General features: G+C 37.3%; 1 protein-coding gene across 14 annotated transcripts in view; it reads left to right on the plus strand.

Moving 5' to 3' along the window:
* Positions 1-16,416, plus strand: part of PARD3 (par-3 family cell polarity regulator) — a 451,464-nt gene that overhangs the window by 322,660 nt on the left and 112,388 nt on the right. For 9 of the 14 annotated variants that reach the window (XM_061468050.1, XM_061468051.1, XM_061468053.1 and 6 more), the window contains one exon: positions 9,274-9,384. The exons of 3 other annotated variants lie outside the window; for them this stretch is intronic. In XM_061468050.1, the coding sequence (XP_061324034.1) occupies positions 9,274-9,384 (111 nt within the window). Of the gene's footprint in view, positions 1-6,435; positions 7,650-9,273; positions 9,385-11,258; positions 11,655-16,416 lie in introns of those variants that run through there. 2 more of the 14 variants (XM_061468061.1, XM_061468062.1) reach the window with 2 other exon arrangements.

Below are 16,416 nucleotides of genomic sequence, written 5' to 3' on the forward strand. Positions count from 1 at the left end.
CTGAAATTGGTACACAGTTCTTAAACTAATCTGTGGACTATGACAAATGCAGTAACAGAAATGTGCCCATCTCGCTGTGTGGCTGTAGGGCAGCTGCTGTCAGGCAGAGAGCTCTGGGGTAAGGGTTTGTGACCTGCTCAGTACAGTGTGGGCAAGGAACAGTCGGGTCGGCTGGGCTTGGCACTGAGCACACAGGGAAGGAACAATTTACTCAACTCGGATAAATTGCTTATGTTATAAAAGAATAAGTACATTCCAGTTTAGATAGTCAGGCACCTGTTAAAAGTAGACTGCTGCTGATGCTTAGAATTTGGGAATTTTTTTTAATCCCTGTATAAGGTCTTAATTTATTGCAAAGTATGTCTGGTTCTATGTATGTAGTCTGTGAAAGACAAGTTGATGCACTGGAGGCCTTCACTCAGACTCTTTCAGGAGCCTGTGCTTTGCTTTGTAAGTGCCACTTTTTTCCTTGTTTTTTTTTTGTTTGGGTTTTTGTTTTTTTTTGTTTCCAATTTGTATTTACAGTTTTTTGATTACTGTTTAACATCTTACTGACCAGTACTGAATTACCTAACAGTCTTGATGGGCAAATTTTGTCTGACAGGGGGGACAGAATCATTTGTAAGTACATTATACAGCAGAAATGAAAGGATACATTGCCCATTAAGATTATATTATCTTTTAAAAGACTGAATTAGCTTGGCTGTGTCACATGTATGAGCTACTTTCTTCAATGACAGATAACACACACTTAGTGTGTCAAATTTAATTTTAGGGCAAGTAACTTTGTGGTCAACAACCACTCTCTTTTTTTAATATATACACAACATTAAAGAGTTTTTGCCACACAAGCAAACTTTATAATGGTTAGACTGTTATGAAACATCCATTAAAATGTCATGTATTGCTTCTGTGGTTGCTTCCATCATTGACGATTACTAACACAGTTGTATCTAAGCAGAAGCTTTCTTTTTTATTCCTGACTCCTTCAGGGATGCCGCAGTCCACAGTTTAACAGGTTTTGGCTGACCACCATGAAAACGAGTTATTTATGGTGACTTTTAGTACATTGTGGTATTGCTTGCTGAGTTGATTTGGCCAGACAGCAGAAGAATCTCTTGTCTGTCTGCTGACTTGTTGCTGTCTTTCTGATATTATCGTTGTAAAATTATCCCCACTTCCTTTGTCCTTCTCAGACAGCTTTTAAAGTGCAGTAGTTTGGATTAGTTGTCAGCTTTTTTCTTATTTCTTGTGATTTACTTTTTTTTTTTTTATTTATTAGAGCTCTCAATGGCTCTAGCTAGCTTTAGGCAATCATGAGTAGTAATGCAAGAAGATTATCTTCTGTTTAGAAATTTGCAAACAGATGGTCTCTCCTTAAAAGAAATCTGTTTTTAAAAGTTTCACCATTTTATGCTTGAAGTAAATATTACAAATGCTTAAGTTGTGAAAAGAGAGCGACTTGGTGTGAATAATATTCTGCCTGTTGTGTCATGCCTTTCAGATAAAGATATCAAAACTGTTTATGAAAATAATTGAATGAAACCTCATGACATGTCTCTTGGTTTGGCATCATAACCCTTTTCTATGAAGTTGGGCTATTGACTCAAAGACAGGCAGATGAAGCTTCAGTGGCTGGAAACGGTTACCGATGCCATATGTTGTTTCCACTTGTTTCCAGGATGTTGTCGTGGGAATCACCAGTGATGTTGCACATGAAGTGTTGCGATTTGTGTGCCATCCTGGCTGTTGGGTTTGAGTAGCCCTAGTTCAGTGCGATGTACTAGAATCTCTACCTGAACAGTGCTGAAAAATGATATTTAATATTTGGAAAGTGAGGCAGAAGCTGTTGAGAGAGAATGTGTAAATAAAACACAGAAGACCTTCACATGCTTTACAGTACACATGCACAGGGTGGTGACTTCAGAGATGGATGATAATTTGAAGTGGTAACCACTTGAGTTCTCATGCTTTTAATTCTTATATTCATGGCTGAGCACGTGAGTTTATTGCTTGAAGGCAAACATCATTGGTCTGAAGAGGTAAGAGTATACCTTTTCAGAAGTGTTCTTCGTGAGTTAACTATGTCCTTTTCTAATACACTTTTCTTGGTTTGGGACAGCAGCGTTGTGCAGGAACCCACCTGGCAAGGATCTTCTGCTGAGTATTGCACCAGAAGGACAGCTGCTTTATCAGTTTTAACATAGGCAAGGAAACCTGTGGAAAATTAAATGTTACAAATGTCCATTTTAACTACTTCCCCAAGTTCCTACATCAAGATGCCTTGCTCCTGCTGCCTGTACATCAGTGCCTGTACAGCAGTCGTTCCGCTCCCTCATAACCAGTAGAATTTGATCTAATATTTTGATTACATGTGATAACTGGCTGTTTCTAGAAATTCATTGCAAATATGTAAATGTTTGCATTTACAAGCATATTTTTCAAAATAGCACTTGGACAATTCTGCTTGGAGAGGCAGGCTTGTAAATCCTCAAGTCATCACTAACCAGGGCGATTTTTGTTTGAACGCTAAGTTGAATCCTTGTTTATGCTTATTAATGTCTTTTTAGCAACAGAATAGTTTTGTGTCACCATAGTCTTTTGCAATATAAATCTTATCATTTTGCTGATACATCAGCGGGGAAAAGATTACAGAAGTAATTGCAAAAGCCTCCGAGTAGTGTTAGGTTGTATGTATGTGAATAATGTTTGCTGCTATGGAGAAAGGGGCATGCCTTGAAGACAGAAAGCGTTGGTAGAATAGCTCAAGACACTTACCATTTGTTAATTTTTAATGATGGTCTTTTTTCTATTATGGAATGTAATGCCGCTAAACTTCTGTCTCAATCAATTTTTGTGTTTTTTTCATTAATCAGCTAATGCATGTTTCTCCTGTAGCTCTTTATTCTAATGAAATATGTGGACGATTTGGCAGACGACAATGATCTCATCAGTAACGCATCAGAGTAAAATCCATTTAGTAGATTATATGTATTATTTTTGTTGCATCAACGATGCTGATATAAATTCTTTTAAACTGGAGCTATTTTTGTTATAAGTTGTAAATGTGGAATTTCTGTTGCTATCACTTGTACATCCTCTTTTCTTCCTTTGTTCTATGTATGCAAAAACATTTGCATATTCTTTTTGTCAACGTGCATCTTACGTACATTTCACATATATATATATATATATATATATATATGGCATCATCTTGCAGTTTGAGCTCGTTCTTTAAGTGTTCTGCTACATTGTCTTGTCTGCTGAGTCTTGTACTGTTTAGTTGCCCTGATGCATTGGTCTAAAGCCACTGTAGGCACTTGCTAGTCAGTGCTGTGCTGTTGAGTGTGATAGGCTTTGGATTAGGCCACCTCCTAGTTGGTGACAGCCATTCAAGCAACTAAGCTTGAAAGTAAGCCAGCTAGGGACTGACAGAGAGGTTTGGATATGCATTTTCATTTGATTAGATTATCCAGAGCTCATGGGATTTTCTATTTGAGGGTCAAGCTTTGGTCATAGAGGTCTGTGTTCTCATCTTTTTATTAAAAATAATGTGACAAACTAGTATCACAGGGTCTGAGGATGGTCCTTTCCTCTGATGTGATTTGGCTGTTATATTCTAGAGATCATAATCTTAAAGAATGGTCTTCTTACATTTTTCAATTTCTTAACTTACTGTGATTGCTATTGTTGGCTGAATTTGAGGATTAAGTCTGTGGATCTACGAATATGACTGAGCATTTGCACTTATCTTGAAACTTTCTCTAACCCTTAATGTAAAAGGATAATTAAGAAGCTATAAATTAAGTAGAACCCTGGAGTATCTTGGCAATTAGAGTGAACAAGATTTCAGTTGCTCTCTTTCATCAATTTCTCACACTCTTGGATAGACAGGGTATTTTTAATTTGCAACCTGTATTTCAATTAGACATAGAAGCTTTTTCTTAAAACTTTTGTTTATGCAGTTAGAAAATAAAGTTAAACTACTTCTTAGCTATAGTTTTTAGAACAGGGTTTAGATGAGATTGCTACTGAATAGCTATTATGTGAGGTAGTGTTCCTGTATTTATAAATGTTGTTACTATCTTAAAGATTATTTTATAACCACACAGTATACGTCCTCAAAAAAGTGTTAAGCTCTATCTATGAAAGAACATATTTATGAACAGGATGGTAATTTTATTGTTATTATTATTATTATTATGGATTTGCAGGAAAATGTGCATTTTCCTTTTGTTCTTTATTTTCCACCATGAATAACAATATTCTTTGTTCTTCTGCTAAGAACTGAGTCTGGGGTATGTGGTGGCTACTATGTTGCAGGTGTTTCAGTGCCTGGTGTAGCTCTTGCTTTAACATCTGAACTTTTTTTCGTCATAAAAATGTTAACTTGTGTATGTGATTTTGCTGCACATCATGCAGTAGTGTTGGTATCTTGTGCACTGATTTAGGTAGGGCTCATAGCTCACAAATTGTTGGCACTGAACTTAGCAAATGACAGGAGCTTGGAATTAGATTCCCAGGATTATCTGAACATCAGTGTCACAGATGCTCCTTTTCTGCACTACTTTGTTTTTCATTTCCAACAGTAGTCCTTACCTTTGTTTTAAAATTCTGTCCTCCTTTTCACTAATGCAAGGAGCATTGCTGTGCACAGATCCTGAGCCCTGGAGTTCTCTTGTCTGCTTCAGAAGGAAAGTTGTCATCTCATTTGCATTTGTAAGAACTGCAGCAAGTATCCAGCAGCCAGCTTCACAGCAACAAGAATGATACCATCACAGGTTCAGACAAGTACCTGAAAATCTCCAGGTGCTTCAGGCACTTGCTAACCAGCTGCACACAGTGGAGATCATCTCCTACATCTGTGAAGTGAGCAGCAAGGGCTGGGAGCAAATCACTTGGCAGTATCTTCAAGGCCATGTCCTTGCAAAAGCCTAGAGTCTCTGACACAAGACGAATGGATGGTGATTGCTATTTTACAAGGGAGATATCATTAACAATTGCACTTTGGGAGTTTCCAGCCTGAGGTTGTTATTAAATGAGCAGTCACTTCAGCAGGGGAAGTTATTATGTGGGTGTGCCAGAACATTCAGTGTATGCATTATGGAAGAAGCAGTATTGGAAGCAGCAAGATTCCAAAGTTGCCATGGGTCATGCATGGGACATACATCCTAATTCCATCTTCCCTTCCTTTTGAGTACCTGAGCAGTAAAGAAATGAGCTTTACAATGATGCAAATTCTGGTGGGCTGTGGGGAAGGTGTCACACACATGAACGTTAATGGGGCAAGTCTATGCTATTCGCACGTTTAAGAACATGAAACTTATATGAAGGTAAGCCAGATCTTTTCAGTGGGCCAATGCATTCAAATTGGGCTGGTTTAAATACTGGGAGTAATTCTGGGGACCTGACCCACACTTTGCTTCTTTTGACTCACGCAATTACACAAGGGGTACTGGACAGCAGCAGGGAGGGGGCTTTACCACTGGCTGTGGGATGTGTATTTGGTATTTTGAAAGGATATTGCATAGACTGTTAGAATTTCAGTGGTCTGAATGCTCTTATTTTTATTTCTAAGTGTCCTGTTTTATTTAATATTCATGAAGCAGAGTAGGAAATATCTACCTGAGGAAATTAGAAGGGCTGGTGATTTTGAATAGGTTGACACAAGTGTAGTTATTGCAGTACAGTTGAGGGAGTGTTAGCAGCTCGCTTTAATGATGTACCTTAGTATTGCTGGATGTTGCTCTTCTGTAGTTAAATTTGGCCTGAATATGAATGTTCAATAATTTATAAATGTCTGTTATAAGTTTGGTGGAGAGGATGCTGATTTGGGTTGTTGGGTTTTATTATGACTATAAATCATACTTCATGGCCCAAAAACTTTTAATCAAAATAAATATCAAATACACTCATTGTTAGCAAGAGTAATCTTACCAAAACCTTTGACTGATGTTTTGAGTGGAGAGTGTTGACTGGTCCTACAGAAATAAAAGGGGTGTTGGGAGTGAGGGGCATGTACATATATAACCCCATCGTAGTTCTTTTAAACACCTTTCTCAAGTGCTTCATGGAGCCTGGAAAATGTTTTTCCTTTGTTTGTCTGTCACTTCTACTATTGTAAGCTGAAGCTTAATAGAGATGCTGTTAGACTTGCAGTCTCGGTGGAAAAGAGAAATCTTGATTTCGTAAATATTTTTTTGTACAGAGGTCTTGCTGAAAGTATGCAGACTTGTTCAGAGCCAAACTTCTTTAGGGCAGCGTGTTTCCAAACTGTTCTGCAACTCCATGACTTATGAGTATCATGGAGATGCTATTTTGACGATGATGGTGTTAAAAACACAAAGTCTCAATCAGGGAGGGGGGAGGACAGCACTGATTATTCTAGGTTCAAGCATAGGGACAGTGCAGTTAATGTTGCTGAACTTGTTGCAGGCAGTGGTGATTATGGCAGATATATCACTTCTGTGGGTGACAAAGTCCAGAGAAGGCAACTTTGCAAGACCACCGTGGTTCATATTCTGCCAGGCTGTCCACTGCCAGGATGACCACAGAGCTTGTTGGAGATGGGCACTGAAAAGTCTCCCGTCAGAGTGGGAACAGTATGGCCGCCCTTTGAAGTGCCTGGGGAAGGACCAGAGATGTCTTCTGGAGACTTGATCAGGATGGTCCCCGGGGGCAGAAGGAACGATCAGAAGAAAAACCTGAAGGAGAAGTGTTGTTGACACGTCTTGCTCATGAGTCAGAGCAAATTGAACTCTCCTGCTGCTCCGAGCGCTGTCTGTGTGGTAAACCTGCCAATGCCTGTGTTGAAATGCAGCACGAGCGTGGTGTGTTCTGGACTTGGGCGGTTAGATCTGAAAACTCAAACCATTTATTTTTGCTAGGTTTGCATTACATGTTAACTTTAGAAATACTCTCCCCACAATCATGCAGCCTGACCAGGCATTTACTAGGTTGCTTACAAGGATTATTAGAAATTTCCTGTGTACCTTTTTTTTTTTTTAATAAGGTATTGATTTCAATATATTTCTGTTCATACTTGCAATGAATTGATTTATGGTGGTGGAAATTCTGTTTTGCTGCCAAAACCTAATAGGTACTCATTTAATTTAATGTTTGTTGTTTTTTTCTTTTTCTTCTGATCTTTTAACCACTAGTTCTTTTTTCCAAAAATAAACTGGCTGCTCCAGAATTCAGTTCCTTTGCTTTGCCTGACGTTTTGAATGGGTCAAGGAAGGACAGGAGACAGAAGCAAACACGGGCATCCCAGAGATGCTGTGCTACTGTACCACATATGTTACGTGTCTCCTCACGGCTCTTAGTGTTCTATCAGTCAGACTCCTGCCACCCCTGGCACTCTCTGTGTTTCAGGGTAAAATGGCTCAGTTCCATTGTTTTTCTGCTAAACCTCCTCTCTTGGCTCGAGGATTTAGGGCAATTTTAAATTAACCATTCTCTTGTCTGGTGTACAGCATCCAGAACTTGATTTGAATCTCTCATGGCATATATGTAAATGTTTTGATAATGGTTTTGACTACTCTCTAATAAATAGCTGGATATTTTAAAAGATACACGCTGGTGTTTCTAGTCACTGATTTTATGTATGTCAGTTTTATGTGTAACAAATTATAAAATTAGAGACTTAACTTTATGTGCTGTTGTGTGCTATAGTGTGTTTCTTAACCCTATCATGTCCTCTGCATCTCCCTTTTCAGATGGTTATTAATGAACAATTTTAGCTATCAGATGCCTGAATTACTTTGGAAATCATCAATCTGGGAACTGTGGAGAACAGCCACACGCTTTTGTGTACATGCTCCTATGCTGTTTTTTTTGTGTAGCTGTGTTTTTAAACAGTTGTACTAAGAGCTATAAGCATGGTTATGAAGTATAATAATATCTTTTGATTGTGTGGCCAGAAATTGATCATTCTGCAGGGTTACTGTGTGATATGTCTTTAACCCACGCAATAGCTTTGTACTAGAATCAATAGGAACAAATGGGAAAATATTATAAATGCTTAATGGCCTCTAAATATTTTTAAAAGTTTACATTCATGGGTCAGAAGAAAGTTTAAAGAACTCTGTGGTTTATTTACTGTTTGTGAGCATTTGGGTTGTCCTGTATGCACCATTGCTGGACTTTGCACGTTTCAGTGCTTTCATTTCCCTTTTGACGTGAACCTGAGCATGAAGTGCCACAACTGTCAGTCTGCTATCACCTGAGTGTTTGATTTAAAAGAGTAAAATTCTTGCTGCTTTTGGTATTATAAATGATCCCACATTTAATAGGTAGGTATTACAATAAGACACTGTTTAATAGACACTTTGCCTTAAATAGAAAATTGTCATCTCAACTGTAGATGCATTTAAGGGCTATATTTAAGTGTTTGTTTAGTTTGCTCTATATAAAAGTAATTCCTTTCACAGTAGGCCTGAAATGTCTAAGGAACACATGCAATAGTGTCCTAATAATAACTGAGTATCTATCTGAAATGCCAAACTGAAATTTTAAAAGAAAACAGTGGAATGTGTAAATATGGAAGAAACCTAAAATACTTGAAATGTAGCTGGCAGAGGGGAAGAGGAGACGTGAAAAGGGCAAACATTGGGTTGGCAGGATGCTGCTCTGTCTGGGAGACCCCAGCCAGCTCCATTTCTCCACTCACCCTCTTTGCACTGGAACACCCAGGGCAGAAAGGAGTCATGAGTAATAAAGTTTTTAAAGAACCTGGTGCTGAAAGAGAATAAATTTACATTCTTGGGTGGCATCCACTGTGTGGTGAAACTGGTCTTGCAGGGTGGGGGTGGAGGGTGGTACTGTGCTCTGGGCAGATGTCAGACATACAACGCTGTGTCTCTTGCAGTTCATATGTGAAGCCTTTACTTAATGTAAAATTGAGTTGTGTTCTTTGGCAGTGATAGTGCTAAGTAACTTCTAAAACGTTGTTTGGCTGTGTGTTTAAGAATAGTGACCCCAAAATGCTGGCAGAAAAATAAGGAATGTAATCCTATTGTTTTGGGGTTTTTCTGTTCTTACATGAGGAATTCTATAAAATTTTAAGAGGAATGATATAAAAATAATTAGAAAAAAAAAAAACCCTACACAAAATAAACCCAAAGCAGCCAGACGATATTAAAGATTGAGATTCTGAGGTCTGTACCTTCCTGGTTTCCAAGCAACCCTTCTTGGAGGACTCTGTCATAGGAAAAGAAAAATACAGTTTTGTTCATTTCACAAGTTAGATTCTTTTTTGTGTGTTATTAACAGGTTTGGCAAACATCGCAAAGATGACAAGAGTGAGAAAACTGGTAAAATAAAAGTGCAGGAAGCTCTTACTTCAGAAGAGGAGAGAATACGAATGAAGCAAGAACAGGAGAGGTAGACTTCAGTATTTGCTTAAACCTTGATAGAGAGAGTTTGTTTTTTTAAATTGAATAACTCAAGTTCAATTTTCATTGATGAAAATTCCCAAATGTTTATATACTTTAAATAACAAGACAAAGCTGGATTTATTTTGAACATTAGTATAAACAGCTTCTTTGGCTGAATTAAGCATCTTTTACAGATTCAGACCTCCTTTCCTTATTGAGGAGACTGAAGTAATGAAATGTTTTCTCTATATATTCTATAATTGATTTTATTGAGATTTTCAGAATACAAATATTTATATAGAATGAAGTATGTTTTGTATTTTTCTTGAAAGTCTTGCATATCTATTTTTTTCATTTATATATTTAGAAAAAAAAACTAAAAATTATACTTACAGTATATTTGTCAATGGAGTTCAGTCTATTTATGTGTCATGCAGTCTGTTATGGAATGATATGTATATTAAACTGCTAATTGTAAAAATGAGTGGTGAGTACCTCTATTTTTCCTTGTCAGCCTCTCTTAACATTAAAACCCTATATAATATATATGTCACATGATTTTCTCAGTATTTCCAATCTACTTTTCATTCTGTCTCTTGCAGCCCTGGATATCTGGGGCCTAGACTCTCTTATCAATATCTCTTATATCAATTTGATCAAAATTTTGGAAAGCTTAGGTCAGAAATTAACTGATACACAGGAATGTGTGTGGAGAGAAAACCACCTTTAGTAGTCATCTCTTCAGTAAGGGGACAAACTAAAGGGTTTCAAAGTTTGAATGTTGAGTGGTAAATAGATTCAGACACATTTAGCAGTAAAAGTGAACTATGAATTCAAATGATTTATCTAAAAATTATGCTATGGCTCAGCCATAAATTGAGGATTGATGCAGGAACTACAGAGGGCAATTTTGTTGTCCTTGTACAGAGGGTGTGACTAGTTAGTCACAATGATCTCTTTAGCCATCATCTCTGCACCTTGGTCTTCTGCGGTCAAGAACAGAAGTTTATAAGTAATGGCTTCATCACTCAAACAGCTCACTGGAATAGCAGAGCCACAGTAACTCTTGTGTAGTGTCTTCAGTTAAACCTAAAATGGTTTCCTTTCAGTTCTTTTAAGGTTGAGTGATTTATGTTATAGTTACGGAGGGGTATGATTAGTTAATGAAGATTATTAGTTACTAGTTTATTTGTTAGTGTTTATTAGTTAATGAAGATCAACAGTAACTTGTTAAACTGCAGAAACTATAATTTGTGAGCATCTGTTTGGATTACATGGTGGGAAAAATTAACTCTTTAACTAGCAGAAATTGATGTAAAAATTTATTCATGTCTGTCTTTAATCCATTCTGACAGTAGGGGGTGGCTAGATCACAGTGCTTTGTTGTTTTTTATTTATCTGATTGGTTTTTATTTTCTCTTTTCTAATAAAAGCAAAGCAGGGTCTTTAAATTTGTTCCTGTATTTAAAAGTAGTGTTCTTAGAGGTTAAATGATAAAGGAGAATACTGGAACTGAAGGAAATAAGTGACTTAGTATATGAGGGTGTTTGTGCAGTCAACTTCCTTTACGCATGGCCAGACCAGCCACTTTGTGGATGAACTCATGCCAGGGGTTCAGAGCCGTTGAAAGATGCCTCCGTCACTCCAGCTGGCTCAGGGCAGGGAAGGGTCAGCTACATGTGCACAATGCCAATCCCTGGCTTAAGGTGCTCTGCTGAACCAGGCTTGTCCAGCACTGAGGGTTTCTTAGTAACCTTAGGTCCCCAGAAAATCAGCCACATACATTTATTCAAAGAAGAAAGACTTCAGATTTGTGTTAGTAATGTTTTCTCTCTCTCCATTCTCTCTGTTTGTCTCTCTGTGTCTCTCTGTCTCTCTCAGTAAGAATGGTGAGAGTATAGACTGTCCATGTGGTGATGTAAGAGAGGTTGCAATAGTCACGCTGGGTACCAAGGTAGAACCATGACATTATTTGTACAGCCCACAATGCATGAAGAAAATTCCTAATCCCTGTCCATCAAGTTCTGCTAACCAATTTGAATCTTTCCTGGAATCTTACTCCTCATGTGTCATAAAAAACAATTTTATGTGTCCAGTGAAACTGCAGAATATGCATGTGCTAGAACTTCATAACACCTTGATGTTACCGTAACACGGGTCCTCCTCCTCCTCCTCTTTCCCTAACCGTGTATTTGCTTTCCTTTGTGTTATGTCTATAAAAGAATGCAAGTTCTTTGAGGCAGTGGCATGTACAACTAATAAAAGACAATAAAATAGCAACCAAATGTGTGAGGTGCTTACTTATGTTTCTGAAAAAAAATCAGATGTTGATTTGGTCCATAGAGACTAAATATTTTTGTAGTTAGATTGCAGAGAGTTTCCTTTTGATCCTGTAAAAGAATGATGTTAGAAACATGCTATTAATGATGAGTACTCTTGCAAATTAACTGAAAAATCCCTCATGCTTACTAGGAGATAAGTAAAATATTACTGTCAGTGTTGATTCATAATGGCTGCTATTTTAACTTTGTTTTCTGTGGGTTTTTCTTCCTCAGTCTTTAGAAGTAAAATTCACTTGCTCTATTTTACTTGGTATTTGATGCTATATACCTCTATAATGATGCAATACTGTGGGGAAATAGGTTGGATTTAATGAATTTACTGTGTATGAGAAGCTAGGAGAAAAAAATCCTTAGGGGTTCAGAGAACAACTGAACAGTCCATTAAAAAATCAATCATGCCCACGATTTTATGGAATTATTATGCTTTGACTTGAAAATTTTAATAGTATTTTACTTAAAATCTTAAAAGTAGTTTTCATATTGATTATGAAACAAATAAGAAAATTAATCTTCTTCAATTTACTGTGATTAAAATGAATAAAATTGCCTTTTAGAAATATATTATTAATAATAATTTCTTATTAAGGAGCATATCTTTTAAGCTGTATATGGTACGTATTTACTAATTAAAAGTAATTTTGAACAGAAAATTAAATTACCTAGTTGAAAATACAGACAGTTATCAATGAAATAAATAGAGTACCGGAATAATCAGGAGAGTCATCTGAGGAGACCACCCACCAATCTTACCAAAATTTCTGTGAAATGCTTGCTATTTGTAAATTCTCCAAATGATGGATTAACAGTTCATCTAAGGCCATAGGACGCTGTCCCCATGTCACTATTCTTCAACACTGCTTTACTCCACAAAAAAATGTCTGCTTGCATTATGCTTGGGTATCTGCCCAGCACTGATCTGAAAACCCAGATGGGCTCTGATGTGCTGATAGAAAGTATGCTTCTCCTCAGCAATGGCACCAATCAAAACCTGAAGGCAAAACTAAGCAATTATTTGTCTGAACTTGGCCTTGTGTCTCCTAAGAAAGCAATTGTACTGCAGTCCTGGGAAAGTCAAGTAAGACCTGAATTCAGTTAGCTTTATTCCATTGCCAGGTCACAGCTGGTTTATATATGTGCTAACTTGGAGCCTCTCTTTGCCATGCTGTCTTCAACCTTGAACTGACTTCCTCAAGCAAACTCAAACAACTTTACTCTTTCTACCTGGGTAGTAGATAACAGAGGAATTAAATAAACATACTTCTTTGTGAAGTTTTCAAGAAATTCAGCTGTTTCCAGTGTGGTTCACTGCTAGATAATGCTTAAAAGATGAAAACTGCAATTCTAATGAAATCTTATGATTCAGAGTATGCAATCCCAACTGTAAGTGAATAGTGCTTATGCTTTAATCTGCCTCTAGAGGCACTTCCTCCTCTCCAAAGTTCTACAGGATATTTTCTCTGTTTGGTTAATACCCTTGTTTGAGGGCTTAACTAACGTTCAGTCTGGGTTAACATAAAAGTGTTTTAATCTTATTTATTGTAATCTAGTCAGCTTTCACTGAAATTGGTACAAAATCAGTTTCTTAAACACTTGTGTTGTGAGGATCAGTCTTGAGGAGATAAGGAGAAGCCTTTGGAAAGGGAATGAAAGAGGTGGAAGCACTGTGACATATGATGATGGAGTGGTCAGATGGGGGCTTTTGTAGGCAGGGGCTTCCTCTGCTCTGGAAAAGCAGCAGTATAATTCCAGTCTCTCCTCTACTTGTTGGAGGACAATTAATGCATAGCAAAGCAATACCATGCTTGCCATGTATATATATGTAGTTAGCATAGGAAAAGAAACCTCCTGTTTGGCTAGAGTCCCCACTTTCTGTTTTGGAAAACAAAACCTTTTTTTTTCCTTTAGGCTACAAAGGGAATTCAATTTGCATCATTCCGCTGTTACTGGTATAAGTGTCTGTGTAGATGTCACCAGTGCTGGCGCTGGGGTGTCATAGGGCTGCTAGAGCAGCTCCCTGGGCAGGGTTGCAGAGTTCCCTGCCGTGGAGTGCCAGGCTGGACACCTTGGCAGGGCTTTTCAGGGCATTAAGAATGGGAAATCTCTGTTTCTAATGGGGACTGGGGAGTTGCTGTTAGTGGTTAGAGGGCGGAGGCGATGCTGCTGCAGCTGTACAGAGTGAGAGAGGTGATAGAGGATCTGGGTCTTGCAGAGGTGCCATCTGGGAGAGATGGATGAGGCATTTGTCTTGGTATTGGCAGATTTGCTGTTACTTTTGGAGATCAATTGATAGGCTGACAGCATTTTTGTGTGAATGCAAACAAGGCTACGATTTCAGTGGGTGTTTTTCAGGTAATGATTTTTTTCCAAATTTAGAGTGAAACATTCTGTCTGTTCATTAGTAACTAAAATAACACTGCTTTTTTTTTGCTTTTTTTTTCTGAAGGATTCAGTCATTCCATAAAATGCTTCCTGTATTCTGTGTTTCCTAAGGGTATAAGGGTCTTCATCTCTGACATATAATAAACTTCTCTTCATCTTTCTCTAACACCATTAAGGCCATAAGCTTGTTGTTGTAAAAGTATACTAATGAATAGAAATGTTACAACAAGAACAGAAGTCTTGTGTTTTCCCTTCATCATGCATCATCCATTTTAATTAGACAAAAGGGTGGTGAGTATTGTGACAAGAGTCTGGAATTAAAATCATTAATTGATGTCAAGCTGATGAGAGACTGCTAACATGAATTTACTGACAGCAGGAAAGAAATTAACCTTATTACTTTATTTAGTACATTGGGTCTATTTATTATATTTTCCTATGCAAGTTCTGCATGTTTCATTTATGATGATAGAAAGACAAATAATTAATAAAAGCTACATAAAGTTTTATTACCTCCTATCAATGAAGTTTACATGAAAACCACATCAGTAACTTACAGAAAACGAACCTACCACATCCTTCTAATCAATGTAATTCATCAAAACTGTTACAGCAATATTTTTGGTATTTTGAATGAATATAATGTTATGCTTTCTAGCCAAGTAGAATTGCAAAAGTGATCTGATTTAAAGCCATGCCTTAGTTTCTTAATGTCAGTGTTGCAAGAAAATGAAACAGATTTTCTCCAGCAATGACATTGATTGGAATAACTGTCTGTTTTGACCATCAATTGGAAGGTCAGCCTAAGAAAGATGAGTTTTAATGTTAAGCATCTTTATTCTTTAGATGAAAGAGTACAACAGAGTCTTACAGAATGACAGCAGCATCCTATATATAATTTGTGACCCAAAGGTCATAATAAAAGAATAGAGGGGAGGTCATCCTGTAGTAAAGGCCATCTGGAACTGTTAAAGCATCAGATGGAGTAGGGGACTGAACAGCAGGACACTCTTGGTGTCTTTCCAGATTTCCCAGTGAGACCATAATATTTTTATTGGAAAACCGCAACTTTTTTTCCTTTAAGCAAAATATTTTCATCAAGCAGTTTCAGCTTACTTTTAGGTAAAAAGACAACATACCATGATAAGGAGAGGAATTTTGTTTCTTACATAGCATGCTATCTGTGCCTTTAAAATAAATACAAAGGTTCAGGTTTAGTTTTGCTGCTGCAGTATTTTGATGCCACTTAACCGCTTTTACGAGAACTATTACCTTTAAAGTGATTTTTACTGCAAACATTCAGAATATAAATATTTTCTGAAGTGACTTGTGTAAAACTTTTTCTGATAAAACTTCCACCCCCTTCCCAGCCCATGAGAGAGGAAAGAAAGAAATTCTTGCGTGAAACAGAAAATCAGAGCAATGTGTTTCTCATTCTCACTTGAGATGGGGTCTGCTTGTCAAGGGATATTCCAGTTTCACTGAGATTTGTAGCATTGTTTTTGACAGTGGTTTTTCACATAATGGATGCGGGTGCAGGACGTGAAAACAAATCAATGGCAGTAATTTTTGTAAGAGAACACAGAAATGAGGCATGACAGTATTGAGCTTTGGAAAAACATTTCAGACCAGTTCTACTTCATCAAAATTCTGGCTGTGGGAGACATGTAAATTGAAGCTTTTGTGGAGTAACAGTTGCTGAAGTAGTTTTATTAAAAGGTTCCTCATATTCTCCATCTACATCTTGTCAATATAGGGGTTTTAAGACAAAATGTAGTTTCTCTATTACTCCTTTACAGTGATTCAAGACATTGAAGTTTCGTACATGGCAAGGTCCAGCCAACTCCCCTGCAGTATATTTAAAATCATAATTTACATGGTCTTTATAATATTCTGAGTTACAGATTTGGTTAAGGTGTCTTGCAGATCATGTGGGTTCAGTGCTGTGTTAGAAATTTCAGTTCTAAATAAGAGCACTGATATGTTGTAGTTCACTTTAGAATGCCAAAAACTTAATAAGGCAGCAGTACGTCACCTGATGTCGCTTAAACTATGCTGTTAGTTGTAGAGTTGCTGTAGCAAATACTTACTTGAGAATTAAAAAATGTATACCATAATTATTAACAAACTGAACTTACTGTTGCTGAGTTTGTCACCAAAATCTGGGAAATAAACTCTCTAAACAGTACAATAGGTTAGAAGTTGAGCAGACCTGAAAACCCATTGGTTTTCCAGACTGCACTACGAGAGTCTAACAGTAAGGCAAAGCACAAAACCCACCCTTTTTTCCTTTCTTATATGCAGCAGCAGGTATTTGG

Source organism: Pezoporus flaviventris, unplaced genomic scaffold (genome assembly GCF_033815535.1).
Source record: "Pezoporus flaviventris isolate CSIRO_AGI_PZ_B2104156 unplaced genomic scaffold, CSIRO_AGI_Pfla_v1 ptg000047l, whole genome shotgun sequence".
NCBI classification, from domain to species: domain Eukaryota; kingdom Metazoa; phylum Chordata; class Aves; order Psittaciformes; family Psittacidae; genus Pezoporus; species Pezoporus flaviventris.